This window comes from Gymnoscopelus microlampas (genome assembly GCF_963454915.1).
Source record: "Gymnoscopelus microlampas genome assembly, chromosome: 10".
NCBI lineage: Eukaryota > Metazoa > Chordata > Actinopteri > Myctophiformes > Myctophidae > Gymnoscopelus > Gymnoscopelus microlampas.
In genome coordinates this window covers 12,626,269-12,650,160 of record NC_139947.1, presented here as the reverse complement: position 1 = coordinate 12,650,160, position 23,892 = coordinate 12,626,269, and the positions used below count along the sequence as shown (strand labels likewise).

General features: G+C 45.8%; 1 protein-coding gene across 1 annotated transcript in view; it reads right to left on the bottom strand.

Moving 5' to 3' along the window:
• LOC311052802 (cadherin-4-like) overlaps window positions 1–23,892 on the bottom strand; it is a gene marked incomplete at its 3' end in the record, with an annotated part of 305,420 nt that overhangs the window by 157,668 nt on the left and 123,860 nt on the right. The window contains exon 3 of the mRNA XM_084068012.1: window positions 21,674–21,697. Coding sequence (XP_083924138.1) covers window positions 21,674–21,697 — 24 coding nt within the window. The remainder of the gene's footprint in view (window positions 1–21,673; window positions 21,698–23,892) is intronic.

Sequence of the window (23,892 nt, the reverse complement as noted above, 5' to 3'; positions counted from 1 at the left end):
GGTGCCATTGGGTCACATGTTGGTTTTTCATAAAATATGTTAAAACGTTTCATGCTGTTTACTGTTCCTGTGCCTACTTTTGTTTCATTTCACATGTTCCAAAGTACTTTTGCACATTAGCAGACTCACCGGTGCACAGACCGGTTCAACACCCCCGTGTGTAATGAAAACGAATGTGTGTATAAGGTACAATTTTTTTCTGCCAAAGAAAATAAATGTGTTACATGTTACAAACCAGCTCGTTATTTCACATGTCCTAGAACAGCAGAGAGCAGTGGAGTCAACGTACCGAGGGCCTCTCTGCTCCAATGTTCTCTATATAAGCCCACAATACCTGAAGCGCCCGAACACCAGTGTTTCAAAGATTGCTGGGTTAACAGCTGTGCATGCAATGAATCATTTCATAAGCCATTTTCATATGCTGGGGACGAGGACAGTGGCTTTTCAGGCCTCGTTGGACAGGGCCAGGAACGGCTCCTCGAGTGCCAAAAGACTGTGTAATGAAAACGAATGTGTGTTTAAAGGTACCATTATTTCTGCCAAAGAAAATAAATGTGTTACATGTTACAAACCAGCTCGTTGTTTCACATGTCCTAGAACAACGGTGCAATGGAGTCCCCGTACCGAGGGCTTTTCTGCTCCAATGTTCTCATTACATAAACCCACAATGCCTGGGACGCCCGAACTCCGGTGTCCCAGACATTGCTGGGGTAACCTCTGTGCATGCATTGAATCAATGTTGTTATCACCATGAGCCCACAATACCCTGGACACCCGAATTCCGGTGTCCTGGACATTGCTGGGACAACATCTGTGCATGTTTTGGATCATATGAAGGGAATACATCTTTTGGAGGTAATAAAAAAACCGACACCACCCTTGTCCGCCAGATGGCGCCAGTGGAACAGTGTCACGGCGGTTTTGCCTTCCATCTCACAGGAAGCGCTCAGGCGCCACTGTGAACCGGAAGTGTTTGGGTCAGAAAGAGCGGACCTCTGTCACCGCCATTTTGGAAGGACAGACGACCCCTCAGCCGTCACACCTCACAGGTTTCCATGGAAACACAAGGCCTCGTCTGCCGCTGGAATAAACACGACAGGGCGCCTCCTACAAAGAGGATAACTTTGTCGACGCTCCGTGCAGAGACGACGGCCAAGGTAGGCTTTTTCTGACGTCGGGAGATTTTTCCCGTGGCCAGTCACATGACTCCTCCGAGTCACCCGGGCAGGCCAGCGTTACTAACGCGCACGGCCCCGCCTGCCCAAGCGGCAGCGCCGTTGGTTTCCATGGGAACAGGCGAGAGGCGACGACGGACGAACCGGATGTTGACGTCGGGGAGGGTCCCCGTGGTCAGTCATGTGACCCTGCTGAGTCCTCCGGACAGGCCGTTAGTACCTCTACTGTCTCTAGCGGGACCCTCGGGTTTAGCACCGCTGACGCCAGTAGCAGCGTCAATGGTCCCCATGACAACGAATACACGCTCCGAGCGGCCGATGACGTCATCAGCCCCCACCGACCCGTTTTCGCTCGGGGTGTGGAACAATGGAAATGTTGCAAGCCGAATCCTTGGGTGTTGTTACACACAATACTGAAGGGTTACAGGCTGCAATTCTCCACAAAAACCCCCATGACAGACAAAGTATTGTTTTTCTCATGCGTAGGGTCCAGCAGCCACAACAAATATCTGAAGGTTTACAACTTTCGAATGTTTGATAACTGCTTACTGTTGTTTCACTTAGCAGCTATCTAGCCTCACTAACAATAACACATAGCAGTGTTGTTTTTTAGTGCAGCACATGGCCAGCCCCGCTAAAAGCAACACTGCGGTGGCCACTATCACCGCTACCCTTCCACGCTCCCTAACGGGCGCTGCTCGTGCGGGTCCGTGGGATTACGTGACGACATCATTGGTCTCCATGGGAACGGATGTCAACATTGTCGTGGCTCATGGTGGGTTTAGCCTTGACTAAAGCTTTTAGACTTCCAGTCAGGCTGCTGTTGTTTTCACTTGGCGGCTGACTAGCCTTACTATCATCAACACTTGCAGTGTTGTTTTTTAGCGGCGCTAGCCGCTCTATACCTTTAGGTATAGAGCGGATATTATTAGCGGCGCTAGCCGCTCTATACCTTTAGGTATAGAGCGGATATTAGCCCTCTATGCCTGGCTTTTGCGTCAACGTTCTGATTGGTCAGGTGCGCCAACGTTCTGATTGGTCAGGTGCGTCAACGTTCTGATTGGTCAGGTGCGTCAACGTTCTGATTGGTCAGGTGCGCCAAAGTTGTGATTGGTCACTATTCATGACATCACTATGATGTCATGAATATAGAATTCGATGTCTATATAAACGATGACAATGACTTCATCTTATTATTCATTTGGCTAAAGTCTCCGTCTAGGTAAGTTATTTAAAGTTAATATGACGAATAGAAAGAGAAAGATACAAGAACATATGAAGGGTGAATGTATAGAAAGTCTGAGTTCGGGACCCAGTCATCCGTTATGACAGAATGGTTTGATAGAGACGATCGAGAATCCAAGAGTCCGTTAAGGTTCTGATTGGTCAGGCCCGTCAAGGTTCTGATTGGTCAGGCCCGTCAAGGTTGTGATTTGTCAGGCAAGGGGACTATTCATGACATCACTATGATGTCAAGGTTTATTTTTTATTTCCTCATGTTTTTTTTTGTATATATTTTTATTTGGCTAAAGTCTCCTTCTAGGTAAGTTATTTAAAGTTAGATCCTCAATTTAACTTTATCTGTCGTCGACGCTCTGATTGGTCAGACCCGTCAACAAAGTGATTGGTCAAGCTTCACATGACACATGGCTATAAACACATTATAAACACATATCGATGACATAATGTATTCAAAGGCGCCGCTACCTTCACACAGGGTGTGATTTTTGGTACAGTGCATAGCCAGCCCCGCTAAAGCAACACCACGGTGGCCACCTACCACCACGGGTCAGCCCTTGAACCTGTGCCGGGGGAATACATTACAAATCCTTTGAATGAACTGTTCAGACTGCAGCTTTTGCCGCAAACTGCACAACTGAAGAGTTTTTCCCCTTGGGTCGGGAGGCCTCAAAGCAGTCCGCCGGATCAAGTGACGACATCACCGGTCCCGTCGGAAACGTGCGCCTTGTCCACGGGACTGGGTGACGTCAGAGCCCCCCCCCGCCCCAACTCGCTTGCTGTGTGCGCAGCTTGTTGGAGAGTTTGCAGTCCGGAACTGTTTACTATCCCAGTACTTCAGGGCGTCCGCTGGTCTAGCGGTCCAGGCGCATACCACATGCTGATAATCCAGCGTGACAGCGCGTCGCAGGTTCGACTCCCGATCCCGACGACCTTTTGCTGTAAGTGTTACACTGTGTGGGTACTGCTCTTTTTCAGTACGGCAGTGACACTCTGTGGTTGTACTGGTCAGCTCCCCTGATCAACAACAACACACTGTGGTTGTACTGGTGTGTTTTCCACATGCCTTTATGCATAAACCTCCTATGTCAAACAAGGTGTTGCGGACGGGGCGTTAAGGGGATTGGTGGACCAGCATCGACCTAGAACAAGGATGCTTTTTCCACGTTCCTTTCTATCCACCGCAGTCAGGTGGGGGCGCGGCACACAGACGTGGCCGTTTCCCCACTTGAAGTCGCAGGGTTTTCACCATCGACGTCCGTCGAGCGTCTTGGTCCCGTCTCAGCAGACCACCTTCATGGGGATCTCGCTGGGCTAGACCAGGCTCACAGGCGTCTGTCCCGGGACGGGATAGACAGCTTTTAGGCCTATGGTCTTCTCGCGTGAGGCGACAAGTCACATACGGGCTATGCTTGCAGGCGGCGGGTCTCATGACTTCGGCCTTACACCTGTTTCGTTTAGACAAGCCCCACTTGTGGCCCTTTTTCCCCAGAGGTGGATGCGGGCTCTTGGAGTCCCGTCCACCTGAGGTTATCAGAAGGTCCAGGTATCCCCACGGTGCATGGGCACGCTTAGACCGTGGTCAGACGCAACCCTTATGTCCAAAGGGTCAGAATGGGTGCTGTGGTCTCGCGGAAGGTCATTACCACGGACGTTAACCTCACTGGATGGGTGCCGTCCACGAGAGCCGCTCGGTCAGACTGAACTGCTTTATGCGTTCCCGTCGCTGGAGTTGGTCCTCTCAACAGTGGAGAGGGTCAGACTCCACGGACTGTCAGTGCCGCTGGTGGCACTGGCGTGGGGCGTGTGGAGGTCAGGAATAATCCTCCCCTCTACGACGAGCCCTGGCCCCTCCCCACGAACAGAGATCTGTTACGACAGGCAGGGTACGAGATTTTCCACAAGCGGCCTCAGGACCTAGACCTGTGGGTCTGGCCCGTGAGAGGGAGACCTTGACTTTGTGTGGCCTGCCCCCTGAGGTGGTGACTACCATCCAGGGCGTGAGGGCCGTTTCCACGAGGGCTGTGCACAACGATAGATGGAACATGTTCGTGTCTTGGTGTCTGGAACTATCACCGCCAGTGGTGGTTTTCCAGGCCCCGGTGCGCAGTATCCTCGTCTTCCTGCATGGCAGGTTGAGTCAGGGTCTGGTTTTCTCGACGGTTAAGGGGTACCAGGCGGCCATTTCCGCTTGTCACGAAGGTTTCGATGGCATGACAGTTGGCCGACATCCTCTGGTGCGTCGTTTTTTGAAACGGTGCCAGACGGGCCAGACCGGTTACTAGGCCTCTTTTCCCGGCCTGGGACCTGGCGGTGGTACTGGGGGCCCTTTGCCGTCCACCGTTCGAGCCGTTTGAGTCTGTAGATCTGAAGATCGTCAGTTTCAAAACGGTCCTTTCGGTTGCTTTGTCTACAGCTAAACGGGTTAGTAACATGCATGCACTCTCTGTGAGTTCGGAATGCTTGTGGTTCTCGGGCAACAACAGAAGGGTGTTGTTTAAACCCAACTTGGCGTTTGCTCCCAAGAACAGGGTGGTGACCCAGGCCCCGTTTGAGCTGATAGCTTTTCATCCACCTCCTTTCGTTTCAGCGGAGGATGAGCGGCTGCACTGTCTTTGCCCGGGGAGGGCTCTGAAGCTCTGCTGCCAGTGGACAGTGATCGGCCGGTCGTCGTCACAGCTTTTTGTCTCCTTCGGACCATGTGGTCGGAGGAAGGCGGTGGCTAGGGCGACGCTTTCTAGATGGATCTGGGATGCCATTAGGCTGGCCTACGTCAGTGGTGGCGCTCCAGTTCCAGAAGGACTGAAGGCTCACTCTACTAGAGGCGTGGCTGCATCCTGGGCTCTCTCCAGGGGAGTTTCGGTCCAGTAGGTTTGCGAGGCTGAAAACTGGTCGTCTCCATCGACTTTTGCGGCTTCCTACAGCCTGGATGTGGCGGCGTCGTCAGTGGCGCACGCGATCCTGGGCGTAGCGACTGTCTTTAGCTAGAGTGGGGGAGGTTTGGACAGGGTTTGTTACCCTGTTTTTTCTCTCTCCTGCCTTCCTTCGGGTCCCCTCGGGACCACCTTGGTAGGGTCCCAGGGGAGGAGGCCCTGTTTCCTTGTGTTTTCACTTTTGGGACAGACTCGTGTCTGTTCATTAGTTCAATATGGAAGACTTGGTCTGTCAGGGTCTACCTTTATTTCTATATCCCGCACCCCGGCCCGGAGGGCTGGGGCTCCCGTGAGGCCGGAGGTCACGCCCGTGGGGGCGGGGCCTTACGGCAAGGGGGCGTGCGGGACTGGGAGGGTTTCCGTATGGCTATAAGCCCCAGGGGGGTTTATGAATCCCATAGTGAGTATGTTACGGAGAATTTGACAAGAAACTCGAGGTTACGAATGTAACCCCGGTTTCTTTAGAATTCGGAGTAACATACTCACCTAACACCCCTGTTTGTGTGCATCTGCATGCAGAGAGCGGTTGTTAAAGAGGATGAGCCACGTCACGCGACCGGCTTTAAGCCGGTTCCGGTCTACCGGACACGTGGGCGGCCATAGCTGAGTGGTTAGTGAGCCCGCCTAGGGAGCCAGAGGCCCTAGTTGCCCCAGGTTCGATTCCCGGCCAGGCCAGCATATGTGTCGATGAAATGAAATTTGTCCCTGAGCAAGACTCTTAACCCCTAATTGCTCACAGGTTCTCATTGGAAACAAGACCGCAAGGACTTTCATGAACGACCTGTTAAAAGGAATTATCCTTATCCTTACGTGACATACCCTTCTCAGCCAATGAATGGCCCGGGAGTTTATGGTATGTAGCTCTGTTCATCGCCAGGAGGCGCTGATATCCCATAGTGAGTATGTTACTCCGAATTCTAAAGAAACCGGGGTTACATTCGTAACCTCGAGTTTTTTTAAAAACAGAGTACACTGAGTGCCAGGATTTTTAACCATTATTTAGGAGCCGAGATACAGGCTTTTGAAGTCATAAGTTAACCAGAAAGTGGATTGGAGTCAAAATCTTCGGAAAATGATATCTCCTGGTGCTTAGAAGGTAAAAAAAAAAAAATTGAAAAAAATAAATTTTGAATTTTTTTTTTTTCTTTCAAAAAAATCTTTTTTTTTCAAAAACCGTATATATACGGTTTTGGCACCCAATGTGTTAAAAAATAGCAGATATACAAGCTCATAGCGGGCACTGAGTGCCGCGCTACAAGCTTGTAGATCTGCTATTTTTGGACATTTGTGCAAATATTTGAATATATATATTTTTTTTTTAAGGGAACATTTGTAACTCAAATCTTTCTTTCTAGGGGGTCCCTGGAACAACATATTTTGAGATGGGGGGTCCGCGGCCAAATACATTTTGGGTGGTCCTTGACATGAAAAAGTTTGAGAACCACTGATATAGAAACATACATTTTTCCAAAAACTGTTTTAGCTGATTTAGAATACATTTGTAGAATCCCCAGAAGCAAATATTTGAGTAAAAAAATATATATATTCAAAGATTTGCACTAATTTTCAAAATTTTTCAAAAAATTGCAGATCTATAAGCTCATAGCTATGAGCTTGTATATCTGCTATTTATTAATAGCCTGTTTGGTTTGCTCTGATCTACTTCTGTGCCAAGGAGGGAGAGATGGAAGTTCCTTTGCAGCGCTACACACAAGACTGGAACCAGAAGGAAGGGTTGACTTAAATAATGGCTTGTGTTATAATTTATGTAGGGATTTTGTTCTAATTTATGTAGGGATTATGTCGGGCCCACTGTGCTGCCAGAGTGTCTTCAGAGTTGATCACCACCAGGAGGCACAGAGGAACGAAGAAGAGGAGAAAACATCTGAGTTGGAGAGGGAGAGAGACAGACATAGAGAGAGAGAGAGAGGGAGAGGTTATATTTGCTCCTGTGATGGTGAAATTGATTCTCTTACCTCCAGAGATCTGCCACCGCGAAAGGGCCTACTCTGTGTGGAGTTTGCATGTTCTCCCCGTGTGTCCTAGGGTAGTTAATACCCTCACAAAAACATGTAGTAATCCTGGTCACTATACTGCCTCCCCCTGGTCAGCCGGGGCGCCTGATGGAGGGGAAGGGAACTGGTTGGAATAACGTGTTCCTTCCACGCGCTACGTCCAACCAGGGAAACTCCCCCCTGTCAGGTGACAAGAAGGTCAGTTGGCTCTCATGCATTGAAGGAGGCTTGAGCTCGGCCCTGGCCTCCCTAGGCTGGTGGGGGGAGTGTAGTGCCCAGGATCACTTAGCAAATTGGCACGGGGTGAAAAAAGGGTTACAAAATCGAGGGATAAAAAAAATAAAAAAAAGAGATCTGCCACCATCCTCCTGTCTGTCTGTTTGTCTGTTTGCGTGCATCTGTCTGTGTGCGTCCATCTGTCTGTCTGTCTGTCTGTCTGTGTGCGTGCATCTGTCTGTCTGTCTGTCTGTCTCTCTACAGTATCTTACATACCTGTCCAGGGGATGAATGATTCACACATTATTACCCACGAGTACCGCTGACCGGTACACGCATCAGTGACTCTCGCTGCTCAGAGACCTCAAAACACAGGGGAGTCAGAGAGAGATGAGATAGAAGGAGGGCTGGAGGAAGCAGATAGACCCGGGCGCTGGAGAGAGATGATGGGAAAGGATGCAGGAGAGAAAGGAGGGGAAAGAGAGCAATGATGAGATAGGGCAGGACTCAGAGACAGAGATGAGCAGGTGATGGCGACTTGTGAGTGGGATAATGGAGGTGATGTGTGTGCGCGTGTGCGTGTGCGTGTGTGTGTGCGTGTGCGTGTGCGTGTGTGTGTGTGGACGGTGGTCGTGAGGCCGGCCTCCGATTGAATGGCCAAAGAGGAAGAGCAATCAGCGATGGTGAAAATTGCCTGTAGCGGCATCACTGTAGTTCACTGTCATCTCTCCCAGGGGAGAGAGAGAGAGAGAGAGAGAGAGAGAGAGAGAGAGAGAGAGAGAGGTGCTTTAATACACTGGGGTCTTTATCTGAGTACTAGTTTATTACGTACTGAGCAGATAGAATGGAGCAGGCTCTCTTCCTATTGGCTCTGCTCCTCAGTGTGGGTATGGAGGAGGTGGTGATGGGATGAAGAGGAGGCAAGGAGTTTGATAAATTGCTGAGTTGCTTAATTTTTTTAACAATCCCTGACAAGTCTCTCTGCCAAAACACAGCCCCAAAACATGGATGAGCATCACTGACTACTGTGCATGCATGTTAGTTAGTTATAGTTTATTTCGGTCATGAGCCATATACAAATATGACATTTCATACAATACAATTATTGGTTTTATGTGAGTGCAGCCACAATCGTATTCATTCGGAAACAACTTTCCAGACAGACAAACATTGGGGTCCTGAAGGCCCACACATATAGGTATGCACATACTGTATGACACTTAAGTAATATGAATTCAATATCAGCAACGTTATTCCTATATGATCCAGTAATGCACTATGCCCCCTGATGGTCCCATGAAGCTGCTCATACATCTATCTGTAGGCAGTGCAGATTGGATCCAGGAGGACAGTGGAACTGCAATCCCACTTCTCTCCAAGCTCCAGGGGCTCCGAGAGCAGCTCAGCTCCCATCACGGTTCCTGATGGCTTTAATTGGCCTCCCCTGGCTGGGAGCTGAGCACAAGCATCACTACCCACTGATAGAGTGAACTGTGAGAACACGCACGCACGCACACACACACACACACACACACACACACACACACACACACACACACACACACACACACACACACACACACACACACACACACACACACACACACACACACACACACACACACACACACACACACACACACACACACACACACACACACACACAGTGGTGGAAAAAGTCCAGAATTAAAAATGTACTTGTGTAAAAGTACAAAAGTATTGGTATCAAAATGTACTTAAAGTACCAAAAGTAAAAGTACTAAAATGTTTGAAAATGGCAGATCTACAAGCTCACAACGTGTCGCACCATGATGCGTTGTGGCTTGTAGATATGTATAAAATAGGGCTCATTAAAAGTGGTTAATGTATGTTTAACCACACACACACACACACACACACACACACACACACACACACACACACACACACACACACACACACACACACACACACACACACACACACACACACACACACACACACACACACACACACACACACACACACGCAGAAGCAGAGACACACGCGAGTACAAAATCATACAGGCACAGAGAGAGAGAGAGTAAGAGAGATCTTATAATCTACCAGAAATCCCTTCCAACTCTTTGGGTTTTCTGCATTGAAACATAAATCCATATGCCGCTAAAACCTGTGTTTAAAAATCAAATCCTATATGAACACCGTCTTCCTCCACATACAGCAGCAGAGAGGTGTGCTACTCCTTCTAGGAAAGATTTGTACCTGTCGGGTGGAAGTGTTTCGGGGGGCCTGTCTGACACAGATCTCAGTTCAGATCTCGCCAGTGGGTAATGGAATGGAAAGAGTGTCACCTGGAATAGTTATGACTAAAAGAACGTGTCTCCTTCTCCTACACTGCAGGGACAGAGAGTAGGACGATAGAACTATTAGCATCCCAACAACTGCCCTGATGGGAAGATCTGCATTTAAAAATGATCTGTGCTTGCACGCCAAGGAAGAGCAGTTGTTCGTACTTGACATATAATGTATTTAGAGAGAAACCTCTATGGTGCACTTTGAAAGTACAACCGTCCTAAAAACAACATTCAAGCCTTAAAGTCAAACTTGTGCCACAAAGTCACATAAAGTTCTCTGTTTCACTGTTGGGAATGATTATAGATGTGATTCTTCTCCTGGACAGATGCTGTTTGTACCAAGTTAACTGTCTCTGGGGCACCAGTATCTCCAGAACTGAGTGGAGAGAAAGAAAGAAAGAGAGAGAGAGAGTCTCTAGGGCACCAGTGTCTCCAGAGTAGAGAGAGAGTCTGAAGACAAGCAATAAGCATACAGTGAGACAGCCAGGCGTGGATGGGAATAACAGTGCTGAACTCTGGGAATAACTAAATTTGTGTTCGCTAAATAGGTATCCAACACAAACCTCCAACACCAGCAACACATCTTAAAAAGAACAACAAAGGAAACGCTGGCGTAAAGTACATGACTGGGAATTGAGGAAATGGAAAGAGAAGGGATGCGTGCATGAAAAGCAAACATGAATAGCACACATAAATAGCGGTACATGCGGTGGAAGCGTGATCCTCTTTGGCGTTTAAGCTTGAAGCGTTAACAGAGGAAATGACAGCATTTCTCCTAGAGGTGTGAAAATGCACAGCAACAAACTGACACAGGAGATCAATCCACATACTGTAGCTCAACACATCCCAGCAGCAGTCTTCATTCTAATTGCCTCTCTCTACTGTCATCTTTAGCATCAAGTCCACGCTGATGCTGCACACAAGGTAATGCTGCTTATGGAGGATGCATGAATTTTTACTTTCTCCTAATGAGCATTCCATTTACAGAACCTCTGCATGTGGAGGTAAGGTGTGCACAGAGTCTGCGTGCCACCGTGGCCCCATGCCAGTCTGGATTCTTAATGGGCTAAGCGGTGTTTACTTTTTCAAAGTCTTTCGCGTGAATTATTGATGGTTGAGAGCTGATTTGTGCTTGGAATTAGCCTAGGATAATCCATCTGGGTTCTACCTCGCTTCTTAGGTGCCATGTCTGTCTCCGGGGCAAATGGGCTGACTGGAAATTCTTCTAGCTCTATGCTGTAATTTGTTATTCTGATTTCTGCTGAGTGTAAGATGGTTAAAAGGGGCACAGAAAACGGGGCTTTAGGAGGCAGGTGTGTGTGCAGCTGGGAGGCGCCCCCAGTGGTGCTGTGGTTTGTTCCGTATTATTATATAGCCTATAACACAAACAATACTAAGATCCGTAAGTAACAGCAAAACAACAGAAAAAAAGAGGAAGCAAATTATTTTAACCCCCACAAAGCTTCCTTTAAAGCTACCTAGACTAGTTCAACAAGACACCTCTGCCAACTAGAAAAAGAGAATGGGAGTGCTCGTCAGTTGAATAGTTTACAGTTCACGTTTATCGGGTGCACGGTTCTGGCAGGAACAATGGCTTAAAATGACAAGTCAGACAGAGGTGCCACTTATGAAGAGGACCTAGGTGCATCGCACAAAGCGGTCCGGGTGGACTCACACGTCTGGTTGTCACATAATTGTTCAGACTATTCCACATAAATAAGAGAAAAATAGGAGAAAAAAAAGAACTGCTGGGGGTTTTCAATAAATAAGATATCCTAAAAGAACCAAATGAGTGCTGGTGACCTATTTAAGACCTCTACCAACTAGTGGATAAGCATCAAGGTGCTATCAAACAGAGTTTCAGCATCGCAACAAAAAGCTCAGTGGTTCTGGGGGTCCGTACAGTATACTGGGGGGAATTGGTATACAGCTGCTCTGAGAATCAGGTGTGGGTGATCCAGACAGTCAGAAACCTGAAACATTTAGAGATACAGCTCTCCTCCAAAAAGAGGCCCTAGGAATATAATGGATGTAACAGTATTATAGCACACAATGTCATCATAAAACACTGGGTTAATACGGTACTGTAGCAACACCACGCTCCACTGACTTCCCTAATCCCTGAAGGATACAAACCATCAGAAGAGCAACATCCATCCTCCCACAGACCTTTCACTCTGAGTCCCCCCCCTCTCTCGCGCGCGCACGCACACGCACACACGCACGCACGCACGCACGCACGCACGCACGCACGCACGCACGCACGCACGCACGCATCTTCCACCTACTCGTCTCCGTTCATCCTCATCCTTATTTGGAACATAAGCCGTTAAAAGGAGCTGTCTTAAGATTTCCTCTTCCTCTGCCTTTCACTCCCTTGCCTTTCAGCAACCCCCCCCCACACACACACACACACTTGTAGATGTCAGATGATAGTTTATTTTGGCTACTACAGTACATCGTACACTAGACACGGTCTCCACTACACCGAGCAAGTATAGGATCTGGTTCCTCCCAGAAATCCAGGCCATCTGATCTTAGAAAGGAACATGAAGTATTTAGTAAAGTACTGTAAATTCAATGAATACATGCTGTAATGCTATACTCCATCACCTGCCCCCCCACCCTGCAATATAATAACACTGCTAATCATATTACATGAGCCCATGAGACACCAACACTATAAAATATATGTGCTGCAGACATGAGTCTGGATAGAAAGTAGGGCTGCTATTAGAGCAAGTTTGAGAACATGCTAGGAACTGGATGAGTTCTACATACGAGGGCCACAGCCAACAGGTCTGGGTTGGACGGACGGACGGACGAAAGAACGAAAGAATGAAAGAACGAAAGAATGAAAGAACGAAAAATCCTTTCGGAATAGATCCATCCTTGGCCAGACATGAGGCAGTCGGCAAGAAAGAAGAAACACAACGACTTTGCTGAGCGCTCTGTCAGGGGAAACAACGCTTCCCTTCCTATTTGTTTGCTGCCATGATTTCTCTCTCTCTCTATCTCTCTCTCTCTCTCTCTCTCTCTCTCAGTGACATGTCTGTGAGTGTCAACTTCTGTACCGTAAAATAATGCTAATTGGCACAACTGTAGAGCCTAATTGGCACAACTGTAGAGCCTAATTGGCACAACTAGAGCCAGTAGAGGGTGACACGTGTTATGTGCCTTTCTAATCATGGGTTTAAATATTCACATACTGACTTAGCATGTTAGCATGCTAAGCGCTTGGAAACTCCCCACAAAAAAAGTTAATTTGTGAGATCCAATGTGTAAACGATCGTCACCTGCCAACATGCATTATATGAGTATGGTCATACGTACACAGTTATGACAGAAGTTGAGAGGCCTGTTTCATGGTTTCAGTGTGGCAAAGTGTCTCAGCATGATTCTCTACACCTCTCTCTCTCTCTCTCTCTCTCTCTCTCTCTCTCTCTCTCTCTCTCTCTCTCTCTCTCTCTCTCTCTCTCTCTCTCTCTCTCTCTCTCTCTCTCTCTCTCTCTCTCTCTCTCTCTCTCTCTCTCTCTCTCTCTCTCTCTCTCTCTCTCTCTCTCTCTTCCCCCCTCCCGCATGAACCCTTCTGTTGAACCCTGCTGAGCCAATCCAAGCTGGCCCACTCCCTCTGCTGAGCAGGCAGACATAGGAGTTGTCCTGCTGGGTGCAATATGCCACCCACCTCCCTGGCACTGCCAGCCCAGCGTGTGGCTCTGCTCAGGCTGTGACGCCTTGTCAGTAAACAGATGAAGATATATGAAGGCTGTAAGTTACTCAGAGCAGGGAGCACGAGGACAATCACATGTTTTTCAAACATGACAGGAAGTCATTAACCTCACGAGATTGCCTGTTTTTCCTGGGTGACATCAAACAAATCTGAGGAACAGCCAAGCTTCTCCGGATTAGCAACTCATCTAACAGACACCTGGCAACACTCTATCAGGTATAAACGGTTTCATTCGAATGTTCCTTGTGTTGAAAGGAGACATACCCAAACTGTTGGATACATCCTGTCAGCTGTTGGTTGGGAAATATTATCGTGTAGTTAGCATATGTTAACTAGGTAATTAGCTTCAGTATCATCAACCAGTGTTGCGTAATGTTAACTAATGGAATAGAGAGAGAGAAAAGCCCACACGATAATTTCTCCCAGTATTGTTTTACCTCACCACTTGACATTATAGCTAATTGGCTTTTTATTCGGAATTCAGTAAACAGAATTAATGCTCATATGGGTTAAAACATTCAATATTATCTTTGTAAGAAGCCGTCTACTGTATGTAGCTTCCATGAATGATTATATTAAGCCTTTCCTTTATTAGAGACGCTCAACCAATGACGGAATGACTGTGATGTGACACCCTTCAAGGGAAAAAACTCTGATCTCACATCTAATACACATCTAATAGAGCGGCCACTTAGACATTGTAAGGTTCCCGGTTCAATCCCCCGCTCCCCTTGCTCAATCCCCTATAGTCTTGAAGTGTTCTTGAGCAAGACACCAAAACCCTAACTGTTCCCGATGAGCAGGTATAGCTGCCTTGTATGTTTCCACCGACATCGTTGAGTAAATGTAAAGCGTTTTTCGATAAAGGCACCATTTACCATTTTTATTTTATTGCCAGCTGAGCTGAGAATATCAGTTCACTCAGTTTGCATTTTTTCTAGTTGTCTTCATAAATTGTCTCATGTTTTATCTATCCCTCTGTCTCGGTCAGAGAAATGTTTCAATATCCATGTTTAATGATTCAGAGACGTGGGCCTATTTGTGAGGCAGTGTCTTGCTGCAACCCGATCGCCAGAGGAAACGTTCTCATTGAACGTTTTTCAGCGTTTCTCAAAATCCGTGCATAGACTACTGGAAAACCACAAATTCCGTGCATAGCCGCCTCGCATCTCCCCCATTGTGACTAAACCATTTCGAAGCCGCGCAGTCTCAAGGGAATTGTCGCTTTGTGAAGGACCACCGAGTGCGCTAAAGCGCGCGAGTTGCCGTCCTGAACATAGCGACATTCCCTTGAGCCTACTCAGCGGCGTTTGAGTTACGTACAGATAGGCACAGAATCGTAAATTTTGTTGTGGGGACTGCTCTACTTCCTGGTTTTTCCGGGTTGCGACTGGTTACGCCCACCGTGGGACTCCCCGTACATATGCACGGAATTTGGGGGTTTCTAGGCGACTATGCACGGAATGACGTGCACAAATCCGTGCAATGTATACTAATTCTCTGGCGATCAGGCTGCTTTATCTCTGTGTCTGGCCTGCACTCAGTAGCTCTAGTTGCAAGGTTTAGTCTGGCTAACAGAAAACATTATCAGTCTCTTGTGTGTGATGATGGAGAGCCTTTCACGGCCGAGCTTGTTGCAAGGCAAGATTTCTACTTATTGCTTCGTGTACAGGTGATGGCATTTGACACAACTACCTTTTCAGCACGCTCCACGACAGAGATTTCATTTTAACCCATTAATACCCGAAGCCGATTCTAGAAATGTCTTCTAAATCCCAACAGTGTTCTGAAAAACGTATGTTTCTATATCAGTGGTGCTCAAACTTTTTCATGTCAAGAACCCTCAAAATGATATGTATTTGGCCGCAGACCCCCATGTCAAAACATTTTGTTCCAGGGACCCCCAGAAGCAAAGATTTGAGTTAAAAATGTTCGCTTTAAAAGAATATACATATTCAAAGATTTGCTTGTACTGTATATCTGGTCTTTTTGAATAGCGTAAAATAAAAGTGTAAAATAATGCTTTTTAGCTCAAATAAAAAAATGACACAGATGCGTTCCAGGTCTTAATGGGTTAAGCTGGCTTTGGGGTCCACAGTGAGCATTTGGCATTTAAATCCTACATGTGCTGGACCCTATACTGGCTCTGGGTGTTGATAGGTATAGGGTCCCCAACCCACTCTCAGACGGACCGTGCAGCTGAATAGGTCAAAAATAATCATGGCCTCCACCGCAGCGATCCTGTGCACAGGCCACACGCAGTGGTGAAGGATCCTAACTCGGGGTGTCACAATATATATCGGCCCACGATTTATCGCAATATTAAAACGTGACGTTGTATCGTTGTTGCGCCATATGGTATTGTGATAAATAAATAAAAAGTTGGTGAAAGCTGGCGAAAGTTATAGGAGTTGGTGTGAGCTCACCATAATCACAGTAATCATTAATCATGTCTTCCATAAATTTCAAGGGCTTTTGGAGAGAATCACCAGGCTTTTCCACCATGGAGGAAAGCCTGGTTTTCATTCTAAAACTGAGCCGTGTGATCCGGTTTAAAGAAAAAAAAACGGTTGGCGTCGCATTGTTTTTGTTCCCCACATTATGCAAATCAATTAATTTAGTCTCGCTAGTCACGCTACAAGTTAGAATAAAAGATGGATATACCAAACGATTATTATACCAAAAGAAGCAATACGATTATACCAAACTAAACACATTTTATACTAGGGGAATCATTTTGGAGGTGCAAGGTAAAGTTATTTCCGCTCCAGGCCGGATCAGAAAGGAGGTGTGTGTGTGTCTGTGTCCAGTTGACGCTCATTATCGTTACATACTTCAAGGCAATAATGTTTCTGCACTGTAAAATAGGCCTACATCTAATCTAAGATAGCATCAAAGCCAAGGGAACCTCTCTGGTATTACAGATATTTTGTTCGAGCTGTTGTTAATAACTACTGTAGGCTACACTTGGTTGGTAAAGTCCAGATGACAACAATATGACCATGAGGTTAGTGGAATTGATATTTATGCAGCATTTATATTATATTTGTTATTAGTGTCTGTCTGTCCTCTGAAACAATGTGGTTTACTGTTAGTGAGAAGTTACTTCACTTGTCCCTTAAGCTTGTATAATTGTATTTCTTTTTGCACTTGTAACTTTTTAAAGGGGCAATGACAGGAGATGCTGCTTTTACATACCAGCTTCTAAGAGAAGCGCTTGGTGAGACTTGGAGCAGTGCCCACACACTGGCAGAGATGTGCATGCATTTCAATTAAGTGCTGTGTTTTTTGATTCACCAAGTAGACCTGAACAGGTATTTCCACAAGAGGGTTAAGCAGTGAGTGGGAAAGGAATAATTTAAGCAACGATGGCGTGGCAGGAGGCAGAGAGACGCACATGCACGGACACATGCACGCACACACACACATGCACACAGACCGAGGAAAAGACAGAGAAACATAAAGAATATGTAGGAAGTGCGTATATTCCTCTGTTCTCTGCGTACGTTGACAGGTAAATTAGCATGTGTGACTAACGGTGCAAGAAGGCCAAGCGCCAAGCTCTCCCATGGACCTTTTCACTCAAGCCGACGGGCAGCTTGTTGACCCAACCGCTGCCCCTGTCACTTGCCGCTTCCGCATTAGTATTCATAAACACAAACACCCTCCCACTGTCACAGCTATACGCACTTCCCTGCACTCTAACACACACTCCACTGCACACAGCATGCAGTGAGCTGTCATACGTGGGCAGTCTGGGCACGGAGAAGGATAACTTAATATGAGAAGAGTTCGAACTGATCAGAGATGCGTCTTGAAATGTTCAAGAAGGTTTTAAGATGTTGGCTTATTGGGTGATCTTCCGTCATGCTTTTCAAGCTGAAATGAGAAGCAACATAAAATCATGTCAGCATGTCTCTTGAATGGAATCTGGGGAGTTGTTTACAATCTGCTTATCAATGCGAGAGATATATCTCTCTCATGAAGCCTGCCTTTCTTCTCTTTCCCCCTTCCTGCACATCAATAGCTCATTCCCTAAATCTGTCATAAGGTTTTGCAACCTTGCAGTGTGTATGCTCTTGATGTCAAGTTTGAGTCATCACAAGGCTGAGAAGTGCTATGTGCAAAGTAGGAGCAGTGGAACTTTGTGTGTGTGTGTGTGTGTGTGTGTGTGTGTGTGTGTGTGTGTGTGTGTGTGTGTGTGTGTGTGTGTGTGTGTGTGTGTGTGTGTGTGTGTGTGTGTGTGTGTGTGTGTGTGTGTGTGTGTGTGTGTGTGCGTGCGTGCGTGCGTGCGTGCGTGCGTGCGTGCGTGCGTGCGTGCGTGCGTGTGTGTGCGCGCGCGTGTGTGCACAAGGTGTTATCCAGTGATAAAAGCAGAACATGTTTTACTTAAGTTAAAATATCGATACCGCTAGGTACTGATACTCTGTAGTCCCGTATTCAAAATGTACTAAAACTACAAAAGTATCGGCATCAAACTATACCAAAATTAAAATGACCATTTTCGAATGACCGAAATATATACAGGGCTGAAGTGGTTAGTGCGTTTTGTAATCATAATCAAAATCTGCAAAGTAACTAGTAACTAAAGTATTCATACAATTGTAGCGGAGTAAAAGTACAATATTTTCCTCTCGCAAAATTGTAAGCACTGAAGAAAGTAAAAAATACCTCAACATTTTACATAAGTACAGTAGTTGAGTACACGTACTTAGTTACTTTACACCACTGGTGTTATCAAATATCAGCGTGCCTGCCTCCTCATAGCGGGGTGTCTGAATGTTTCATCTAATCATTAAACACTGACTGGCTCCACTGAGCAGCACCATTGATTCCCTTCAGAGGGATACAGGGCCTAACTTCATTAGCCCTGTTAGTGCTAAGCTGCTTCACCCCGAGCCCTGTACACAGACATAGAGATAAATGCAGAGATGGAGGAAAAGCTGAAAGAGAGGTGAAACAAAAGGACAGGCAGACACGAAGGAGTTTAGAGAGAGCACTAAAAAGGTGCCCAAAGCAATGTGCAGAGTATGAGGAAGTGAGGAAGAAAGACAGGGGGACGGGGGGGTTACAGAGCGTGTGAACCTGCAGCTTTCAGAGGCACAGGAAGGGACGAAGCTCAAAGCGCTGTTTGAACTGAAGAGGCTTTCCACGGCATTTATGGCCATGAGCAACACAATCAATTAACTTGTGTTGTGATTAATCAATTATCACGCTGGCCCATTGACAGCCACAGTGCTTAACCAGCGTTCCCTCGCGAGGCCGCTGTGTGTCGAAGAATTAGCATTGACCTTAGCGCATGCACCCGCTCTCACACACTAGCTAATTTATGCTGCCGCATGTGCATTTATTCATTTAAGCACGCAAAGATATGCACACCTCTCTTTGTTCCCTGCATATTTCATTTCCTCGCATTCCATCTACTTTTCCCTGCTCAAGTCCGCCTTCTCTACTCACCTCTCTCCACTTCTTCATACCTCTCTCTCTCTCTACCCTCTATGTTGCCTGCAAAGGCTTTTGGCTGGTTAAAGTACACCTACAGGCCATGGGGGATGGGCCATGACAGATGGGACTGTGTGAGACTGATTCGATTCGACCTATTTGATATTTATCGTTGGCATTTTGAAAATGCAATTAGAGGAACGTCTCCTGGACACATAGTTTTTCCAGCACAAGTGGCATTAAATATACTTAATGTCGCCGTGTGGGGAGTCTGGGGACAGATCAAGCCCCCAGCCAAATTTGGTACTGGAAGCTTGGCATGTAAAGAACACTGATCGATGCACAAAACCTAGTGCGCATGCTCGATTGTAATGAAGTTGATGACCAAACCCAGAGGTATGGTGTACTCACAGGGGAGTATGCACTGGGTGGGCGAACAACTTTGTTTGTGTCCATTCTCCAGGTGATACAGGTACAGTATATCTCAAAGGGACAGATGCAGTGGGTTAGGAGGGGCAGGGGGTAAAATATAGTGACGTTGAAGGGACCTGGGGGGGGGGGAGAGTACATGTTGTACTGTAGGAAAGAAGTTGGGTTTAAGGTCGGATTATAACGAGGTCCAAAATTCATCAAGACAGATAGGGCAAATTTTAATGAACCACTCTACTTAAAGGTAGGGGAAGTGATATTTTTTGGTAATATTTTTTTTTGGGTTAAAAAGGTTAAAGTACTATATTCTGATTTGCTGAGTTGCTACAGAGTGTTTGTTCGGTCACAGGGGTCTCTCCAGCTCTTTAGCAAACAGAAAATAGTACATTTTTAGGTACAACATTTAAGCCAATCAGGAGAGAGCACTGAAAATGCATTTTCTGTTTAATAAAGAGCTGGAGAGACATGAGAGACTCTTTAAAAAAAAAAAGTAAATCACTTAAATAAGTACAGATCTCAAATCTCTCAAATACAGTGCTTATATTTGAGCCTTGAATTCAATACAATAGACATCTTACAAAAACCTCCCTCTGTCAAGTGGGCACTTGAAGGATCGACTTTGTGGGTAGTTGACATTGCCAAAGCACACAAACGTCACACTCTCTCTACCATCATCACACACACACACACACACACACACACACACACACACACACACACACACACACACACACACACACACAGGATTCATACAGGATTCATACACGTTATCCTCTGCTCAAGGCTCCGTGTCTCTTCAGTCCCAATGGTGTTGTCACACCTTTAAAGTCATCTATAACTCACTGTGTATAAATGAGCAGAGCCAGCCATCCTTCTCCATGGTTCCGTGTGTGTGTGTGTGTGTGTGTGTGTGTGTGTGTGTGTGTGTGTGTGTGTGTGTGTGTGTGTGTGTGTGTGTGTGTGTGTGTGTGTGTGTGTGTGAGATGGACAGTGCTTCTCTATACCTGACCATTAATTGGTTAGCAACGTACGAGGAAAAGATCTGACAAGCAGGATGCAGAGAAAGAGACACCCACACATACAGTACAGGAACACACAGTGTTTGTTAATTTGCGTGTGCGTGTGTGTGCTTGTGTGTGTGTGTTCACAGACTGTGGCATGGTCTTATTTATCTCCCTCTCCTTCAGAAGCATATGGGAGAGCAGCTCTGGAGAGATGATGAAAGCCACGCCAGCCTCTGCTCGCCGTCCACATTCATCAGCCAGGGAGAAGCGGGCGGTCCACATCACTTACCTTTATAGACCCTGTCTGACAGCACAGCACGCCGCATAGTCATCACATACTGTATATGGGCCTCCTCGCCATGGCGTGGTTCATGATACTTCACTGTATCGGGGTCTACTCGTGTGTGTGCGTTTGTGCGTGTGTGTATGCGCGGGTGGGAGGTAATTAAAAGGTGTCTTGCAGGAGTAGCATCGTAAACAATCCCGTTGTCAATGAACCAAGTTAGCCCTGAGAATACTTTTGTACGCAAAGCAGAGTGTCAAAGAAAGCTTACCAAAACAAAAACTCACCAGTGGGATTCTCCCGCATCTGCTCACAATAACAGAGCCGGGACACGCCCTCTGGCATTTTGTCCATTTTAAAGAATAACGGGGCAGCTCAGTGCATCCTGCACCTGCACGCTGCCACACAGTGCAAGACCCCCAGAGCTGGCACGTCCCTGTAAACATCTCTGTTGGCTACATCTCCCCATCCCGCTAAAGGTTCGCTATGCAAAACAAACTCCCCACGCTCACATTAACACGCAGAAACAAACAGAATGGCTGATTGGTGTGAGCAATGAGCATAGAGTTTACAGAAAATAAAGCATAAATGCAGACTGCCAATCATCACCCAATTGCAGGATGCTTTTTCGCTACTAGGTGTGACGTGTGACTGAATAATCAAACAGATTGTTCCGCAACATCAACGCTGAATGACTCACTTTAAAATCAACATCAACACCCCAAAAATGAGTTTGATCTCTCAGCTCGCACGTACAGACAGAAACACCCACCCAACCATCGACACGCACGCACACCTGAAGCAGCAGAAGCACATGAGGGGTTAGCAGGGAGGATGAGACTCGGCTCGGGTGCTTGCTTGTGCATTTTCTTACCTTTTTGTGATGATACTGTGGTATCTGGAGAGAGGAGAGAGAGAGAGGTTGGTTTAGGAGACGACAAGCTGCTGTCCAACAAACTCAGAAAATGCAGGAGATATGACCAGAGATGGGCAGTATTTGAAATACATGTATTTGAAATATGTATTTGAAATACTTTTTTGTATTTTGTAATTTGTATTTGGCCGGGATGGAAAAAATGAAATGTAATTTGTATCAAAATACTTTCAAATATTTTTCAAATAGTATTTTCTGTATTTGAAATACATAAAATACTTTTTTTTATTTTATGGGCAGTATTTGAAATAGATGTATTTGAAATACGTATTTGAAATACTTTTTTGTATTTGAAATACGTATTTGAAATACTTTTTTGTATTTTGTAATTTGTATTTGGCTGGGATGGAAAAAATGAAATACTTTCAAATGTAGTATTTTGTATTTTCAAAATACAAAAATACGTATTTTGTATTTTCAAAATACATTTCTCTGACCTGTATTTATATTTTGTATTTTGATACTTTGTTTGATCCAGTATTTGTATTTTGTATCAAAATACATTTCTCTGACCTGTATTTATATTTTGTATTTTGATACTTTGTTTGACCCAGTATTTGTATTTTGTATCAAAATACTTTTCAATGTATTTTCGCCCATCTCTGGATATGACAGTCCCGGTAGGGATTTACTAGGAGGGATCGACCCGCCACAGTGGGTAAACAGAAGCAGGGGTTGCACACAACCAGGGGGTTTTCTCATCTCAAACTTGTGAAGAATATCAACTTTGCCACGCTCCGCGGCACCCCGCCCACATACTTGTGCACACATTCTAGAGGACTGCAGATTGGCCCCATTCAACGAGCCAAGACAACCATCCTGAAGCAAACAAACTGAACAGGAGTGAAGAAGTCTCATGTAGAGACATCACCTGATCATGAACACAATTTACAAGTGAGCTTTCTAATGACGAAAAAGTAGTGATCAAAAGCAAAGATAGAGCCAACCAGGTGTTTTCAGTAGGATCTTAGGTTCTTACTTTGCGACGTAGACAGAGGGCGGTGGAGTGCACTATTTGTAAGCTCCCTAGGTTTCATTTTTATTTACTTGCCAAGCCTGCTAGAATGCAGACATAAAGAACAAAAGTGGAAAAGAATAATTCCCCAAATGGTCCAAATGGCAGCGGACATGGAATAATTTAATCAAGACAGATTTGTGGTGAGATGGGCTGAGAGAAAGACAATCCATCGCTGTGACTAATTGGCAGAGTAAAGATGCCATTCATTGAGGGGGCGGCATCACAAGTGCCATGCTGTGGAATTGTTTTGTGAAGTGTTAAATCTTGGCCTTGTGGTTATTAGACGTCTGAGTGTTTACTGTGTGACTGTATGTACAGTAAGCTCTGCACAATGTCCGTCAGTGAATATTCTCATTATTAGAGTTCATTACATTAAATGTAACTATGCAATTTCTGTTCGGTTATTATTCAACAGCATACACATACTTTACATTTTATGCACAGACAAGAACCTTGTCAAATAGCCATTACTAATAATATGAGGGGGCTGTCTCCAAAAATTAGTTGACCATCGCCTCTGAGATGATAAGAGATACAGTATAGAGTGAGTGAGTGAGTGAGTGAGTGAGTGAGTGAGTGAGTGAGAGAGAGAGATCCAATATAGATGTATTGTTGCTGTAATCGTGTAGAAATTATGCAGATAGGGAGAAAACTATTAAAAAACGATACATTATACATTGTGCTTGCCATCACTAGTAGCTTGACAATGACAAATGATGAAGCGAGCACACTTTATCCCTCTGTGTCATTCATCAATACATGGCAATAAAAACCATGATGATATGGGCTGTCTCACATTAATATTTTGTTGTTAGAGGAGGAAGTAAGCTGTTTTCTCAGTGCATCATTGATTGCTGCATTTCATTTCCTCCTAACTAACAATAGCTTATAGATTGGACGCAAATGATAATGTTTATAGAGTTTTGATGTATGGCTGCCCAGGACTGTACAGCTTCAGGACAAATTTGCAAAAGAAAAAAGAAAAAAGATTATACAAATCTCTCAACTGTTTGACTTTTGCTTATTTTCAGTTTAAAGATTGATCTCCTTTCCCCAAGCTACTGTAGAAAAAAGGCTCCTAAGAAGACAGAGTGTGGATTGTTTCTTCCCTTCATACTTCTACAGTATAAATATGTACGTA